General features: G+C 52.0%; 1 protein-coding gene across 2 annotated transcripts; it reads right to left on the bottom strand.

The window, feature by feature from the left end:
* Positions 1-3,178: 3,178 nt before the first annotated feature.
* LOC131275780 (uncharacterized) lies at positions 3,179-11,427 on the bottom strand. 2 transcript variants are annotated; one of them, XM_058287042.2, is made up of 6 exons: positions 7,997-11,427; positions 7,560-7,670; positions 5,418-5,560; positions 4,743-4,802; positions 3,815-3,936; positions 3,179-3,536 (listed from the first exon to the last, which is right to left on the bottom strand). In XM_058287042.2, the coding sequence occupies exons 1-6, from the start codon at positions 8,153-8,155 to the stop codon at positions 3,208-3,210; spliced, it is 924 nt and encodes a 307-aa protein (XP_058143025.1). In that variant the 5' UTR covers positions 8,156-11,427; the 3' UTR covers positions 3,179-3,207. The 2 variants fall into 2 exon arrangements, with proteins under 2 accessions (XP_058143025.1, XP_058143026.1); XM_058287043.1 differs by lacking the exon at positions 4,743-4,802 and having other exon boundaries at positions 7,997-10,272.
* Positions 11,428-17,706: the final 6,279 nt, after the last annotated feature.

Here is a 17,706-nt window from a genome sequence, read left to right as displayed (position 1 = left end):
AATGTTCCACCACAGTGCGGTGTGTTAATAGATGTATGTCGTTTGGGAATTCTGCACATGTGCATGATGGTTTTATAAGTTTACAACTTCTGTCATAAAAAATATTAAAAAATACTAATAGGGTGGGGGGAAAATACACCAAATGTGAGATAAGGACTATAGTTACTAGTAAGATTTTGACAATATTCCTTCATAATCTATAGCAAGTGTCTCAGCACACTGCGAGGTGTCGGTGGGGGCTGATGAAGGGATCCCTGTATAGTATTAGGCATGTTTGCTTTGTGAGTCCATAAGTTTACTCTACACTTACTGTTTATGTATGTTCATGGATAAATGATATAAAGATAATAATAATAGGGTGGGTTGGGGGAACATACTGTTCTTTAGTAGAAATATATTGACATTGTTCTTTACACATTAGTGAAAAATGTTTAACAACAATGCAAGCTATTGGTGGTAGGTGAGTTATGAGAGACCTGTACGATGCTATGTATGTTTGTTTTGTAAGTTCACAACTATCACATACACTTATGGCTTATGTATGTTTATGTGTGAGTGATATACTCCAATAAAGTTTTTAATGGAAAAACTATATAAAGGACTCCCTGAATTTTCACTTCTCACAATGATAAGCAGGTTTTATGCCAATTTATTTGCATTATGATGATCACAAGGATCATTTAATAGCTGCATTTTTTCCATTATATTATACCATTGGTTATTTTGCCATTCCCTTATTGGGCGATACTTATTTCAAATTTTTCACTATTACCAATAACACTGAGATGAAGTTATCTGTGCCTTAATTTCTTCCCTTACATTTTGAATTGTTGCTTTTATCTTTCTCTCTAGTTATTTTACTCAGCTATTGTGACCCTACTCCCTACACATCTCATTAACTTAATCTGAACTCAAAGTCCCATAAGAGACACTTTCTGCTCAGAATCACTGGCCACGTGTTGGAGCAGGAGAGTGGGCAGCGCCTACAAGGGCCAGTCTTCCTTCTCCTTAGGCGTTGTGGTCTCAGCTCCTTTCAATCTAAGTTGTCAGCTGCATAAGGCTCGCGTCTCTCCCAAGGGCTCAATTCTCCTCAGTGTCAGCTGCACCCACAGGCTATTAGGCTCATCTCTTTCCCCAGGGCCTCTGCGGTGTCTACAGAGCTGTCTGCATTCCCCTGTGCTCTTCTCCTGTGCACTTACTTTCTCAGGCTACAGTTCAACAACCCCAAACTGCCTTCTCCACAGTGCTTTTTTCTGAGTCCTCACCCCCTTGGTGGTTGGGGACACAGCAACCTGCCTATGTGGCCCCATCAAAGCCTAATCATTATTAATTCAAGTGAAAGTGAAACAACGGAGTCCAGTATAATATTATATGCCCAGAGGAAAAGACCAGTTCACAAATAAAATGAAATATCTCTTTTTGGAATTCATGACCAATATTAAACTGCTACACACCCCAAACTTTGCATCCTTGACCCCACAAGGACCACGAAATGCCCGGCTCATCAGCAGGTTTGTGGTTAGAGTCCATTGAAATGGACCAGGCAGACCTAGCACATGCGGATGTATGTAGGAGGGCCCAGGATCTGGGATTCCTTCCTACCTAGAGCAGTTTGCAGCAGATGGTCCCTGAGCAGGTGTTTTCCTGGAGTTGCTGCAGCTTTTCCTGTCCCGCCAACCACCCACCACCTCTGGGTGCCGGCAGGTAGCTTAGGGCCAGAAGGCAAGGAGCAGGGAACCCTGGCCCCCTCCCACTCACCCCCACCACCCTCCCACATTCCAGCTGGTATAACGGGTAGAGATGGCCACGGCAAGAGGCAATCCCCATGGCTTGTGTGGAGTGCAGAGGCAATTCTTGTTGTCAGAGAGCCCTTCCTGGTCCACCGCTTTTCCCCGTTTTGTAGATGAGCAGTAATCTCAGCCCTCAAGTCCCCCCAGCTTTCGACAATAGAATCCGGCTCAAGGGTGGGACTCAGAATCACTGCTCGGCGCCAAGTGCTCCATCTTCATCCCTTACTATAGAGTTCAAGCCCCTAAAACTTTAAACACGTCTAGAAACGAATGGTCAAGTAAAATAAAAAATAGGTTGGGAATTCTTAAAAGAAATGAAGATAAAATAAATATTCCAAGAAATGTAGGAACTTTTTAGCAAGAACAGAGAAAATGTATCTTTGAGCTTCCTTTCATTCTAGGCCAAAGTGAAAGTGTGCAGGACACGTAACTTCTCCAATTAAATGAAGAATAAAATTCATTTCTAGAGAAAAATGTATTTTGATGAAACTGAATATGGGGAGGAAGATGCCTTAAAATGTCAAGAGGAGGTGAGTATATACTCAATTAGAATTCTAGAAGCTCTCATAAGGCCATGGTTTCACCTTGCTCAGGCATGGCAATCCCAGTTTCCTTTTGAGTCCTGAGCAATTCCCTATATCCTTCCACACTCCTCTTACAGCCTCCCTCCAGCATCCTTTTCTGAGATGCTCATTCCCAGTGAATGCCTTGAAATACAGGGTATTCTCCTCTGTCATTCTCAGAATTTCCAAGACCTCTCCCCACCTGTCCCTCCATTTTCATGGATGACAAGTGCCCCACACGGTGGGGTGGATCATGTGGACAATTTCCAGTAGGCCACAAGGCTGCCCTTCTCCATGCATTCGGTTCTAACCATATCCTGTAGAACAAGCCAAAAGCATCTCCTGGATAGAAGTGGCCAGAACTCGAGAAAGTATGTGGGGCTGAGACACTGGCAGGGGCAGAACAACAGAGGATCGAGGCACAAAATGGTTGACTCAGACTTCAGACCCCTGCTCTGCTGTGAGTCCTGTTCTGGGTTCTGCCCTTGCTGCCTGATGTTTCAGGGGGGGCAATTTGGGCAAGTCCCTTAACATGCCTGAGCTGCGCCGCACCCGTATGTCAAAAGTGGATAATGTTTCCCTGGTCAAGCCTGACTCTGGGCCAGGAGCTGAGATTGTCCACCTGCTCATGCCAGAGCCCAGGAAACAGTGACACAGCAGCAGTGTATCCGTGGCTCCCGTGGTCCAAAGGATGTAAGAAAGGAATGTGGCTGCCAGGTAGGGAGGGGTTCATGCTTGGCGTAAAGAGACTTTCTCAAAGACAGTGACGGATGTCGGAGCAGCAGTAAATCTGCCTAAGACACTGATGAACACACTACAAAGGAGTAATGATAACAAATATTTAATATATAAACTTAAACTAGGAAATAAAAATATCCATAAAATAAATACACAACCAAAAAAGTTAAGAGAAAAACTCCGGAGGCAGTCTCGAGGGAAGGAAGAGAAGCCTCCTGTCCTTCCTCTGGCCCACACTGGAGAAGTGGAGCTTCAGCCTCCTGTGCTGCCTGGGCAGGCGCGACCTCCTCAGGTGACCGTTCTGTGCCGGGTGACGATGGAGCCGGTGCGGGCACTGAGCCCAGCCTCACATGTGCCCCTGCGGTTTTTCCTTCAAACATCTCAGAAGCGGAATTAGCAGGAGGGAGAGCTGGCCAGGCTGTGGCCGCTGGACCTGACCTTGGAGCTGGAAGAGAAGCAGGATTCAGCATCATGACTGCCATGCCGGGTGCCGAATGGCACAAACTGTCCCCAAGCCTTTCAGAGGGAAAGGCCCCAACCCCCAGAGGAAACTCTCCCTTACAGAGGACGACTAGGTGACTCTTCTGAGGTTCTTCTTTCCCCTCAGAAGCCCTGAAGCCTCCTGTCCAGGTGCCCCCCAGGTCCTCAATCACCCTCACAAGCAATGACCCTGATACACAGTCTCAAGCTGCACGTGTGAAATTTGGGCCTGGCACTGCCAACCTGATCCCACGATGTTCACGTCTATTCTGCAAACCACAGCGCTGAAGATGGTAGAGACCGCGATGGGAAAGGTATCTGCTGTGCAGCGTTCCAGCCAGGCGCCCCGGAAGCAGGATATTTCACTGCAGAGATAATGGTGGGCAGCAGATCAGAAGTCGGGCCTTTTTCAACACTGTCCCTTTCAAAAGCACTCCTGTATGTTTGGGCGGACAGCTCCTGTGACAGTCCCTGCCTGCCCCCTTGTCCCCACCTCACAGCCCATTCCTCCCTCGTTGTCCTTTCAGTGCATGAATGTTAACAGAGAGGGGACTTGAGAAAAGATTAAACCACTGGGTGTTCGTGCCCCATCATCTTCACAAGTCTCTCCTTCTTCAGGTGTCCTTGACACGTATCTGCCTCTCTCCCTACATGAACCGCAGGAATCTCGGTTCCAGCTGGGTAGAGATGGCCTGCGTCTCCTCTGCTGAGTGGGCTGAGCATTGACGGGTAGGCGCTCCCTAAAGACTGGTGGCTTGGGGACCTTCTACGGAGACTTCCCAGGGCCCTCACTGCCCCTCAAGCTGAGGCTCATGCAAGTGCGGGTGCGTCATTCCCTGTGTGCGTGTGAGGCTCTCACCCCTACACTGTCCTCCTGGAGGCATGGGCACAGCCGAGCCACCCCTGCCTGTAGGGGAGTATCCTTGACTGATGACGCAGCCCAATGGGGAACAGGTTGCTCCCCACGTCTCCTGTCCTGGACCAGGTATCCTGGGTTAATTCAGGAATGGGGGCAAGTTGAACCATGACGGGGTGAGGCAGGGAAGGTGGGAAACATTAGATATGGGGGCCTAGTGACCTGAAGTGCCACTCCCACCACTACCCACACCCCACCGTTTTCATTCCAATGAAGCTTGAGGAACCTTTTCTTTGTAACCTAGTGTCCACTCACATTTTTACTTGTGTCAGGCCTCTTCTATTCCCATCCACGACACGGATGTTTCTTTCACACCTACGGGGTGACATGAGGATGTCATTTCCCTCTGAACCCTTCCTGCTCATGAGGTCTAGAGTCACTGTCTGATTTTCTGAGTGGAATGGAAGCCCGATAGCCAGAGATTTTTCTTCTTTATTCCTGCAACTAGGCTAAATACAGAAATAGACCTGCACACAAAGACACCTGGGTATATTTTGTTGAGTCCCACCAGCACCTTCCTAGAAGTCAGAGTGGGCATGGAGCACTCCTCCCAGCCCGCTGCAAAATCTGCTCTGACTAGACTTCAGATCTTGACAGTGGATGACATCTCCAACATCTGGACAGAAAGAACATACGACAGTTCACGGACAAAGCGTCTGTGAGGGCTGAGTCCTGTGCTTCCCCATGAGGGAGGAAAAGTGAGAAGTTGTCTCCAAATCTCCAGTCCTCCAGCAGCACATTGCACTGGTTAGCACCGTGTCCGCACTTCTCATGGCATATCTCATTTATTCCACACAATAACCCTCTTAGCTCTGTCCTCTCAAGCCCTAGTCTCCCAGTGAGCCACTTGAGGTTCAGGGCGTTGAAGTGACACCCCAAGAAACATGCTAAAGTCTGGTGGAGTAGGGCCTGGGGGGGCAGGGTGCTCACCTGGTGACACGCAAGGACTGCAGCCTGCAGGGGAAATGTCCAAATTTCCCCAGAAGCTGGCCATGCTCCTCCTGCCTTCTCTCCCTGGGCAACATCAGTTCTGGGCTGGTCTCCTCCATGGTCTCTGGAGGCTCATTTTCCCACTGGCATGTAGGCATCGGGAACAAAATAGGAACACACAGTCAGAGTTTCTCTGTCTACCAGGAGGGTGGGGATGGAGGTCAGATAAGGAAACCTCAAGATCTCAGGGAGTCCCACCATGGGTGCATGCATTCAATTACAAAGCAGGAAGCCTTCTCTTCTTCCTTTTCCTTTTAGAGAGTTTTTTCTATGATCTGTTTATTTTTTTAAAATGTTACATAAAAAAATATAAGAGGTTCTCCTATAACCCCTACCCCCCTTAACCCACTCTTCCCACGTCAACAACCTCTTTCATCATTGTGGCACAGCCATTGCATTTGATGGATACATTTTTTTTTTCTTTTATTTTTTTAAAAAATATTACATTCAAAAAATATGAGGTCTCATTCAACCCCACCGCCCCCACCCACCACTCCCCCCACAGCAAAACTCTCTCCCATCATCATGACACATCCATTACACCTGGTAAGTACATGTCTGAACATCGCTGCACCCCATAGTCAATGGTCCACATCATAGCCCACACTCTTCCATGTTCCATCCAGTGGGCCCTGGGGGGATCTACAATGTCCCGTAGTTGTCCATGAAGCACCACCCAGGACAACTCCACATCCCAAAAACGCCTCCCCATCTCATCTCTTCCTCCCATTCCCCGTACCCAGCAGCCACCATGGCCACCCTTCCCAAACCAATGCCACATTTTCTCTGTGGACATTGGATTGGTTGTGTCCATTGCACATCTATGTCAAGTGGGGGCTTAGATTCCACATGGATACTGGATGCACTCTTCCTGCTTTCAGCTAGATACATTTTTGAGCACTGCTGCACCACGTGGATCAGTTTACATTGTGGTTTACACTCTCCGCCAGCCCGTTCAATGGGTTATGGCAGGATATATAATGTCCAGCATCTGTCCCTGCAGTATCACATGTGACTACTCCAAGTCCCAAAAACCCTCCCACATCACATCTCTTCTTTCCTCTCCCTGCCCTTAGCAACTACCAGCTCATTCTATGGTGATCCCTCATTCTGCATATGGGTAAACACCTGGAAATTTCTGAATGGGAAAAAAAGACCCTGGCTTGACCAAGGATAAGAGCTGATGCCGCAGTGAAGAAAAATTCTAAATGGCCTTGAAATGTTCATGGTAGATCCCCTTTTCACTGGAGAAATTGCACATACGACTTCATATCCCAGACAAGAGTTTCAAACCTTGTCACACACAAGGTTGTCAGATGGCAGGGAAGCAGCCTGGTTTTTGGTCTTTAACTCCTTCAAGTATTCTGGCCCCAGCCATTTAAACTTTATACATGCGTAACCTTTGCCCAGGCTGTCCCATTCCCAGGCGTCTATTCTGGGCGAGCTGGAAACATTAGGATATTCAGGGATGTTCCCTTCAATCCTGTTGAAATGGCAAGAGGAAGGATTCCCACCAAGGCCCGAGGGAGGAAGAGGCTGAACCCCTGTCCCTGTCCTATCCTATGAAGTGACGCAGCCCTGTCACCTGACCTGGAGGGTGCTAGTGGTGAGCTCTGTGAGACGGCAGGATGCTGAGAAACATGGATCACAGTCTCATCCCCTCACCCTTTCTATGTAAAAACAACCCAGGAAACCTGATGATGAGTAAGGACAGAGATGGTGTGGAGGGACAATCTAGCTGACCTCAGGTGGGACTCCTGGCATTGGGAAGCACCTGATGGCAGGTAGAGTAAACAAACACACACATAACAAAAGCAAAGACCACCATGAAAGAACGTGAAGGGGAATCATGACAAAGTCTCTTTTCTGCTATTCTGTCAAACACTGCGCCTGGTCAGGGCTGGGGCTGGGTGGTGGGCGTCGTGGCTGGGGCTGGGGCCTGGACGCCTCTGCTGGGACTGAGCACCAACAGCAGGAGTTCCCAGGAGGGCACCTGGTGTGCAGCTCAGGCAGCTTCTGTGTCCTGGAGCCCCCGTGACTGCCTAGAGCCTTGGGTGTGGGGACTGTCTGCTCCCATCTCACCTCCAGCCTGCTCTGGTCAATGTTGGTGGCATGATGCCCAGACTCCCAGGTCTGGGGCGAGAGGTCGATGACCTCCATGTCCTTTTCTGTTCTGGTCTCGTGGGTAGAAACCTGCAAAGACAGGTCTGTCAACCAGGCCTGGCGGCAGCAGGGCCCAGCCTTACAGTCAATGGCAAGGGACAGCTCCATGGGTCAGGATCAACATTTGGGCAGAGGGATGCCAACCTATGTCCCCCATCATGCCCTGGTTGCCGTGGCCTGGAAGTGAACATGACAAGCCACCTGGCCTCCTCCCCCAACCCCCTGCTCCTGCCCAGGGACGTCCTCACTCATGATCCTCCCCTGCACACACCAGGCCAGAGTGGACGATCTGAGGCTGCCCAGGCAGGCCACAGGCTAGGCCTGGCCTCCATCCCCTGCCCAGCCCCATGGCTTACCTCATGGCTCCTCCTAGGAAACGGCCACAGCCGGCGAGGCTGCGGGGTGAGCCGTCGATACTGTGGGGTGAGCCAACGCCGACAGCATCTGAGAAGCCTCTCGCGACAGGGACTCCTGGCGCGGGAGTCTCGGGAAGCTCGGAGGCAGCAGGAGAACATGTTGCTCCCTCGAGTTTCTCTGCCCGAGTGAGCAGCTAGCGGCTGTCTCTAGAATGTGGGTGCCTGGTTACCAGGTTCCAAGTTCTGCTGGGCTCCAGCTTCAAGGAAGTGAGGTCACTTCCTGTGTCCCCTTCCCTGGGCCCCTTTCCTGGATAACAGCTCCTCAAGGGCCTCTGTGGGCTGCTGACTGCTCGCCATCCTCTCCCATGTCCTTTCCCAACTGTGCTCAATGTCACCAGCACAGCATCCAGGCTGCACTGCGGAGGCCTGGGGGCATCAGGAACCATCTGGGGGGAAGGAGCTGGGCTCACACCCACTCCTCCTGCCAGTTCTGTGACCCTGGATAAGTCAGCGTGACCCTCAGGGTCCCCTGGTCTCCCCTCCTCCACAAGAAGCCCAAGCTAGCTCCTCTTTCCCAGGGAAGGCCGCAGGTGAAGGGGAGCTGATGCCAAGAACCCCGAGGGCTGGTGTCACGTGCAGCCACTTCCAGAAGGGAGACAAGGGAGATGCACAAGAAGAGGGGAAGCAGCCTGGGTCATAACTCAGATCAGGGCAGAGTTCAGGGTTTATGACCATGGAAAGTCAGTTATTACTTTGTCCTCGTTTCTAAGTCCACAGCAGGAGAGTTTTGAAATTCAGTGAATATCGGAATTTGTCATCACTTGGGTATAAAATCCTCCAAAGTTTCTCATTCTATATTGTATCCTATCGATCGCTCCCACAGAATTTGTCTTTCCCAAGATCCCGGACTTGTGGTCTGGTGCCGTTTCCTGCTTTGTGCACCCCAGGTCCACACAGCCCCGAGGCTTCAAGCCTGTATCTGCTTAGAAGGACCCCAGCGTGTGGAAAGTATTTCCCAGGGTCTCAGGGCACTGCACTTCATTGATGGAGAACCACAGCCAAGCATAGTTCTTGGGGTCCCCTACTCTAAGTATTCCAATTTATAGAGGAGGAAACTGAGGCCTCCTCTCCAACAGCCCCTCTAACAGGCAGGTTTCTCTAGGGAAACAGAATCAACAGCAGCTGTCTGTCGATAGTAAGAGGTTTTATAGGAGTCTTTTAACTGACTGTGCAGATACACATGTCGAGGTTCCACAGGCAGGTTGCAACCAGGGGTTCTCATGAAAGTCCAATGAAGGTCCTTGAGGAATTTCCTGGGGACACTGGCTGTCCAAAGATGAGCTGGGAAATTCTCTCTGAATGCTGAAATCACTTCCCCCTTTTAAGGCATTCAACCGAGTGGTAAAAGCTTCACTCACTGCTGACAGCAATCCCCCAGATTGATGTTGATGTAATCAGCTATCCGTGCAGTAAAGTCACTCATGACTAAAGGCCATAGATGTCCCTGTAGTACAATTAACGCAGTGCTCATTTGACCAAACAACTGGGCACAATCACCTGGCTGAGTGCATACATTAGCCTAACCATCACAGCCTCCATCCACACAGAGGCTCATCCTAGGTACAGGTGCCCATGGTGGGGCAGGCAGGACACCAGCTGTCCTCTTCTGGTTGTCCTGGAGCTGACCAGGCCCAGCAGATCCCTGGGAATATCAGGCATCTCCCTGCCCATCAACCTGGCATCTCCGCCGCCCTGTGCTGTGGGCAGTGGGCATGTTGTCAGGAGAATGATGGTACTGCCCCATGCAGAGCTGTCTCAACCTCCTACCTCTGTCCCCTTCTCACCTCTCTGATGCCAGCTCCTGCCCTGCCTCCCCCTTCATCGTCCCCACTGGTTACTTCCTGTGTGTGCACGTAGGTATTTGTACTTGTGAATGAAATTTAGGATTTTCAGAAAAAAATCGCTTCACGTGGGCAGGAGCAGGTAGGGGTTCCACAGGATTAGGGACTCTCACTTCCAAAGCAAACCCCACGGGAATGGCTGAGCCCGGCTGAGGCGGTCAGTTGATTCCAAGTCTTCTAGACTATGCCTAATTTTTCTAACTGCACACAGGCATTTGGGCCTGGACTGATTTAGGGGTGCTCGAGGAGGACAGTCAGGCTCCCCTGCCTGGGTATGGGTGGGGATGCTGTGCTAGGGGTACACTGGCACGGGGCTAACCTAACAGGCAAATGCGGAAGGCACTGCACGGGACACACGGATCATGCTGAAAGCTGGGCACCACACGGGCCCCACAAGGGACAGAGGACAGTCCATGGAGTGGGCCCCCTTTGCCAGGCATAGTCAGTGCCCAGGGGCTCTGCCCCAACACTTGCCTTGCTCACCCGCACTGTAGGCGCCTGTTCTTTTTCTTCCACTCAGGAATGAACCCATGCCAGTCTATACTCATCTTAATTCATTTACTTTCATCTGCAATGACTCTATTTCCAAATACTCCACATTCTGGTAAACCAGCGTTAGGACTTCAACATATCTTTGTGGGGACAGATTTCAACCCATAACAGCTGATGATATGCAGGAGGAGGGAAGTTTAAATCTTGCCATGTGCTGCCCTTTGAAAATGGGTCCTGAATTAATGCTGATATTTCCAGTTTAGCTGAGTTATGTTTTAACCTTGCTCTAAGATTGGAGTGCTGTGGTCTCTGGCTGTGACGTGCCACATGATGTGTGATCACACGCCATCATGTTTAGAGGAAAGACCTAAGGCATTAGAGTTGCGATGAACTCTGCCCTGTCACCTCTGCCATCTCCCCCTCCCTCCTGCTGTTGCTGCCCAGGGGCCTCCCTCTCCTTCCTTGCAAACAGCAGGCATTCTCCTATTGAAAGTTGTGACTCATGCTGATGGGAATGCTCTCCCTTCAAATAGGTACTTGGCTCCCTTCTTCCCCACTTTGGAACAAATGCTACCTTCTGAAAATAACTGGGGTGAGAGATAAAAGCAATAATTCAAAATGTAATGGAAGAAACTAAGGCACAAAGCAGGCCCCTGCTCTTAGTCGTCATTCACGAGAGGTGGGTATCCAGAAAGGATGCACCCAGGGCCAAGGGGACATGACCCCCCCACTGCCCCGGATACTCATGTACCTGTCACCTTTGTCAACTATGCAAATGTAGTGCAGATCACAGCAGGACCCACATGAAACAAAGGCACTTAAGGAGTCAGTGGAGAGATACTACTAGGACATTCAGGAAGGCAACTTCAGAAAGTGAAGGTCAGCTCTTAAGGCCAGTGTGCGCCCTGACTGGCAGCCACTTCCACAGAAAACATTCCCTCTGAGAATGTCCTGCCTCTGACTTGTGGCAGATAGGCTTCTGGGTATGTCAGCCATAACCATCCAAAATGGGTGATCTGACAGCTGGTGAACAGATGCCCAGCGGGGAGAAGCCATTGCTGGTTTCTGAGTAATTTGTGTCCCCCACATAGGGGAGCCCCACGCTCAAGGAGTGCACCCGTAAGGAGAGTCACCCAGCGCAAAAGAAAGCGCAGCCTGCCCAGGAATGGCGCCGCCCGCACGGAGAGCTGACACAGTAAGATGACGCAGCAAAACCAGACACAGATTCTGGGTGCTGCTGACACAAGCGGGCACTGAAGAACACACAGCGAATGGACGCAGAGAGCAGACAACTGGTGGGGGGGGCGGGGAAGGGGAGAGAAATAAATAAAAATAAATAATTCTTAAAAAAAAAAAAAACACCAGTGGGTTATCTTAGTGCTCTAGAGATCAGAATTGCAAAATGGGCTGGCAGGGCTGCCTTCCCTTTGGAAGTCCTGAAAGAGAATCCACGTGCTGCCCTTTCCATCTTCCAGAGGCCGCCCATCTGCCTGGACTCGTGGCCCCTTCCTCATCTTCCAGCGCCGCAGCCCCCCTCGGGGTCCCACCTCCCAGCTCCTCTGCTCACTCTCCTCCTGCTTCCCTCTCACGCCTCCTGTGGCGAGGACCCACCCGGGTAATCCAGGAGAAGCTCCTTGACTCACCATCTTTTTTTCTTTTTTTTTTTCTTTTTTTAAAAGATTTTATTTATTTATTATTTAATTTCCCCCCCTCCCCTGGTTGTCTGTTCTTGGTGTCTGTTTGCTGCGTCTTGTTTCTTTGTCCGCTTCTGTTGTCGTCAGCGGCACTGGAAGTGTGGGCGGCGCCATTCCTGGGCAGGCTGCTCTTTCTTTTCGCGCTGGGCGGCTTTCCTCACGGGCGCACTCCTTGCGCATGGGGCTCCCCCACGCGGGGGACACCCTTGCGTGGCACGGCACTCCTTGCGCGCATCAGCACTGCGCATGGCCAGCTCCACACGGGTCAAGGAGGCCCGGGGTTTGAACCGCGGACCTCCCATATGGTAGACGGACGCCCTAACCACTGGGCCAAAGTCCGTTTCCCAACTCACCATCTTTAATGTAACCTGCAGACTCCCTGTGCCAGGCAGGGTGATGGTCCCAGGTCCCAGGGACTAGGAAGTGGACACCTTCGCAGGGCCGTGATTCTGTCCACCACACCCCCTCTCCCACCACGCCACGCCCCAGCTCCACAGCTCTACCTTCCCCACTGCGCTTTGGCCAGGGATCGTCCAGTTTCCATGGCTGTGGCGGGTGTGCCCAGCAGCCCACTAACCTAAGTCTATACGGAAGAACCCGTTTTATTTAAACCAACATCCGATGCACGTTGGCAAATGAAAGACTCTAAGTCCTGCAACAAAGGATTTTCCTGGGGTGTGGAGGTACCACTCCTGTGAACGTTCTTTAAAGTGACGTCCTGCAAAATTCTTTGTGAGAAGAATAATTTACTCCAAAATGCCCACAGCAGCTTATCTGCAAGTAGTACCATATTACAGACAACTTCTATTATCTTTCATTCACTTATCAGTATTTAATTCTTTGACCATAATAAACTTTTAAAATCATAATTGTGAAGTGTCATCTTCTCTTTTTTTATTTATTTCTCTCCCCTCCCCCCTCCACCCCAATTGTCCGTTCTCTTTGTCCAATCACTGTGTGTTCTTCCGTGTCCACTTCTATTCTTGTCAGTGGCACCCACCGGGAAACTATGTCTCTTATTGCTGCATCATCTGGCTGTGCGAGCTCTCCGTGTGTGCAGCCCCATTCCTGGCCAGGCTGAACCTTCTTTCACACTGGGTGGTCTCCTTACGGAGCACGCTCCTTGCACGTGGGGCTCCCCTACAGGGGACACCCCTGCGTGGCACGGCACTCCTAGTGTGCATCAGCACTGCGCAAGGGCCAGCTCATCTTCCAGGGTTTGAACCCTGGACCTCCCACGTGGTAGGCAGCTCTATCCATTGAGCTAAGTCTGCTTCCCCATAATAACCTTTTAAACTTTTTAAAAATTAAGTGCGGCGGCTTGCTGGGTCGGTAGAGGTGGGGTCTGGCTGCGGACGAGGAGTTGGTCCAGCTTAGGACGAGGGGTCGGTCCCACTTGGGACGAGGGGTCGGTCCCACTTGGGACGAGCGGTCGGTCCGGCAGCAGACGAGGGGTCGGTCTCACAGGAGTTGCGCGGTTCGGCCGACGGGGTCGCCCGGCAAAGCCGGCGACGAAGGGGTCGCCCGGAGAAGCAGGCGACAAACTGGGGACAAGGGAGTCCAGGCCCTTGTCAGGGGCTCTCAGGACTGGAGGGCGCACGGCAGAAGAACTACCGCGGAGACAAGGTAAACATGCAAGTCCACTTTACTGAGGGAGAGGCAACAGTTTTATAGGGGCTGGGGAAGGCTGATTGGTCGAAGCCACGCCCTGTTCTGATTGGTTGCCGGCGAAAGGTCAGTGGGCGGTACTGGATGGGGAGGGGTGGTGGTTAGGGATTGGCTGTCGCTGTTGCTGGGGGAAGGGGCAGGGTTTAGGGATTGGTGGCTGCTGTTGCTGGGGTGGAGGGCAGACTTGAGTTTCCCGCCCACGCCTGGCTGTTGCTGCTGTCGGGGGAAGGGAAAAGGGCAGACTGGATTTCTCCGCCCACGCCTGGCTGTTGCTGCTGTCGGGGGAGGGGAAAAGGGCAGACTGGAATTTTCCACCCTGCGCCTGCGCAGGGAGAAAGAAGAAGAAGGGTGCCGCCCTACAGGCATCGTGTGGCACCATCCGGGAGGAGGGGCGGCCGCGGAAGCATGGCTGCCGAGAAGGGGAGACCCGAGGGCACTCTGCGCCCATGCCGAGCTCCCTTCAGGGGTGGCGGTGAGTCCGACCAGCCACCCTATTATGGGGGCAGCTGCTTGGCCTGCTGCGGCCGCTCCCCCGCCAGGCCAGCAAACCACCCTTCAGCCCGAGGGGTGACCGCAATTAAGCAAAGAACCGCCTTTCTAAGAGCTGTTGTTAACATGTTAAATCAAGCCCTAGGTAAGGGGGATGAAATGCTTACTTAAGTAGTAAGAAATAATATCTGGGGAAGTTCAAAAAAGAAGTAGCACCAGCTAATTGGAGAAACATTGGATATGCAGAAAGAAAGGGAAATCAGGAGGATGCCAATCACCAGGGAAGGGCAATTCGATCTTGAGACATGAACTTGCACAGGAGCCTCGTTCAGAGGGAGAGTGGCTGAACGTCACTGTGCTTGGCACAGGAAGCGGCTGGCAGGAGGCCTCCGGGCTGCTCTCCTGCGTGAGCCCCACGTACACCTCCAGGCACCAGGGCGCCTCTACTGAGCAGATGAGGACCGGGGAGGCCGGACCTCACGGGGATGGAGGTGAGCGTGAGCCCCTCTGCGTTACTCGGAGGGCAGGGAGGGCTGCGAGGACAGTTTCAGAATATCAGAGCTGCCAACGGGCCACGGGGAATGTCAAGCATTTTGAAAGCAATGATTTACCCATGGGATTTGGCCTTTCAGTCCATTGTTCTCAGCTGCAAGGAACAGAAACCCAACTTACAGAAGCTTTAAAACTAAGGGAACTTATTTTCTCACAGACAGAAGTTTGGAGGCTAGGGGAAATCAGCTTCAGAACACCAGCAAGGATGCAGGTCCTGGGACGTGGGCTTTGCCCTCCAGTTGGCGCGCCTCATTGACCCAAGATGGCTACTGCTGCTCCGAGCATCAAGACTGTCCTCAACAAGACCAGAAAGAAAAGAGCTTCTTTCTCTTTCAAAGAGCAGGGAAATCATTCCCGGAAGTTCCCGGTAGACTTCCCACCATGGCTCATTGCCCGCAATTGCCTGCCATGCCCAACCTAAGCAAGGATGGGTGAGGGGCCAGGTCACTGTGACGGGCTTAAGGCCATTGGCACCCATCCTTTGGGGCTGGGCTGAGGCTCGTTTCCCCTGAGCCCGTGTGAACGAGGGAAATTTCTGAGGAAAATGGAATTTTAGGAAGGAGGAAATGGGAGGAAGGGCTGAAACGGGGAGGAGCTCGTTACCCCATCACTGCAGTCACATACCAAATTCTTACCCCCAGGACCCTCTGAACTGCCTCCATTTCTGTGCTTTCCTCATCTGTTCTGTGAGTTTGTACGTGTCCTTTCAATAAATTCTTTCCCCGCTCTGGTTAGCCAGACCTGGCTCTCACTGAGACGCTCGAAGCTCATATTTATTGAGCACTCGTGAGGGGTCCAGCCCTGTGCAAAGCACTTCACTCACCCCTGACCTTCTCAGCAGGGGACATCGGGCAATGTCTGGAGATACTTTTGGTTGTTACGGCTGGGGAAGATGGAACTATGGCGTCTAGCGGGTGGCCTTACCCAGCCTGGAACGTTCCTATGGGCAGGGTGAGAAGTCCCGTCTACCGCTGTTGAAGGGAGCATGGCCGAGGAGCGTGCGCGGCGCTCCCAGGACCGTGCTGAGCAGCTGAGCCCTGCGGGAGCTGGAGCACACTTCACATCCTGAGGCCATTGTGTTTGACCCCTGCCTTGTTCCAGAAGGATCTCAAGGCAGCTAGAACTAGTGATCGTTCCTTGTATCCTCCACGAATCAGAAAAGAATAAACACCCCAGTTCTGTGGAGCAAGTAACGCTTTCCCCAGCACTGGATATTCAATGCAGGTCTTCCCGAGGGGATTTCACATGGGGCCACGGGGGCCTGGAATGGGCAATAGATGGCAAGAAGTGTAGTCAGGAGAAAGCTTACCTATTTGTTAGGACTTCTTGTGGCTGCAAGCAATGGAACCCCAATGTGAACTAGCTTTTAAAAAGACAGAGCAGGGAAACGGACTTTGGCCCAGTGGTTAGGGCGTCCGTCTACCATATGGGAAGTCCGCGGTTCAAACCCCGGGCCTCCTTGACCCGTGTGGAGCTGGCCATGCGCAGCGCTGATGCGCGCAAGGAGTGCCGTGCCACGCAGGGGTGTCCCCCGCGTGGGGGAGCCCCACGCGCAAGGAGTGCGCCCGTGAGGAAAGCCGCCCAGCGTGAAAAGAAAGAGCAGCCTGCCCAGGAATGGCGCCGCCCACACTTCCCGTGCCACTGACGACAACAGAAGCGGACAAAGAAACAAGACGCAGCAAATAGACACCAAGAACAGACAACCAGGGGAGGGGGGGGAATTAAATAAATAAATAAATCTTTAAAAAAATAAAAAATAAAAAAAAAAATAAAAAGACAGAGCAAGAGAGAAAACTTGTAAAAGGACCCGTAGCATGTGGGGGGGTAGACGAGCAATCGAGGCTGCGGGACGGGAAGGCCTCTTTTCTCCTGGTCGGGTGCCTCCCTTGGAAGCCAAAAGAGGTAGGCAGTCACTCCCCAGCCAGGCTGTCCCCCCCAGTTGAAGACCATGGGCACCTGCCCGTCTCCCTCCTGCTTTGCCCATGTCAGAATTGGATCTTGTTCAAATAAACTCAAAGACCGCATGGATAATTGAAGCAATTATTGGAGAAGTTGGCACCTCCAAGCTCACCAGCCGCACCAAAACATCCTTGAGCTATCTGAACAATGAGCTAACTTCCCTGCCTGCTCCGGAGCCCAGGCCCGACAGTCTGAGCTGCGACTGTGGGAAGTCGCTCAGGACGTCCGCGTGGCAGGCCAGGCCACGTGTCGCTGCTCCCGGCCTGGGGTTCTGGTCTCTCCAGCCTTCTCGGTCCACCAAGCTACTCGTACATTCTCTGAACGTGCAATGGGATCCCCTGCCCCCGTGCCTTTGCACGGGCTGTCCTCTCCACCCAGGATGCGTCCTGGGCTGAGTTCTCCCAGAAACAGAGCCCGAGACCAGGATTCAAGTGCAAGCAATGGATTTGGGAGATGACTCCGAGAAGCACCTGAAGTGGGATAGGATAGCAAGAGAGGGAAGGAAGCAAACACAGCCCGTGCTGTCAAGCCGGCTCCTCTGGGGGGACTCTGGGCGACCCGGCAGAACGCGTGTCTCAGTGATTCTGTCCAAGTGGCTAGGAAATGGGCTTGGCAGCCTCCGCCTCCTCATCAGCTGAGTGGTATTAATTTCCTGGAACTTGCGGCTAGGCCACGCCCACTGTCAGGTGAAAGCTCTCGAGCAGCGAGACAGTGGCCTTTTGCCAGTCTCCCTCCTGCGCTGTCCATGTCAGAATTGGATGTCGTTCAGATAAACTCAAAGACGGGATCACAGGCCTCTGCAGTAAACAAGAGTGTCTAGGGGGTGTGGGTGGGGCACCCGTAGCATCTGCTCCAAATGACCTTGTTCAGGTGGACTCCTATTCACCCTTCTAAACCCAGCTCAGATGTCACCCCGTCAAGGAAACCGTCCCTGACCCTCCTAAATCAGCCCCTC

This window comes from Dasypus novemcinctus, chromosome 24 (assembly GCF_030445035.2).
Source record: "Dasypus novemcinctus isolate mDasNov1 chromosome 24, mDasNov1.1.hap2, whole genome shotgun sequence".
In the NCBI taxonomy this organism is placed as follows: Eukaryota; Metazoa; Chordata; class Mammalia; order Cingulata; family Dasypodidae; genus Dasypus; species Dasypus novemcinctus.
This window is presented reverse-complemented; position numbering and strand designations above follow the sequence as displayed.

Coding starts and splice junctions, on each gene's coding strand:
- LOC131275780 (XM_058287042.2), bottom strand. CDS start 8,155: ATGTTCTCCTGCTGCCTCCGAGCTTCCCGAGACTCCCGCGCCAGGAGT. Junction 7,671..7,996: donor TTCCTAGGAGGAGCCATGAG/GTAAGCCATGGG, acceptor CTGTCTTTGCAG/GTTTCTACCCACGAGACCAG. Junction 4,803..5,417: donor CAGTCCTTGCGTGTCACCAG/GTGAGCACCCTG, acceptor GTCACCCCGTAG/GTGTGAAAGAAACATCCGTG.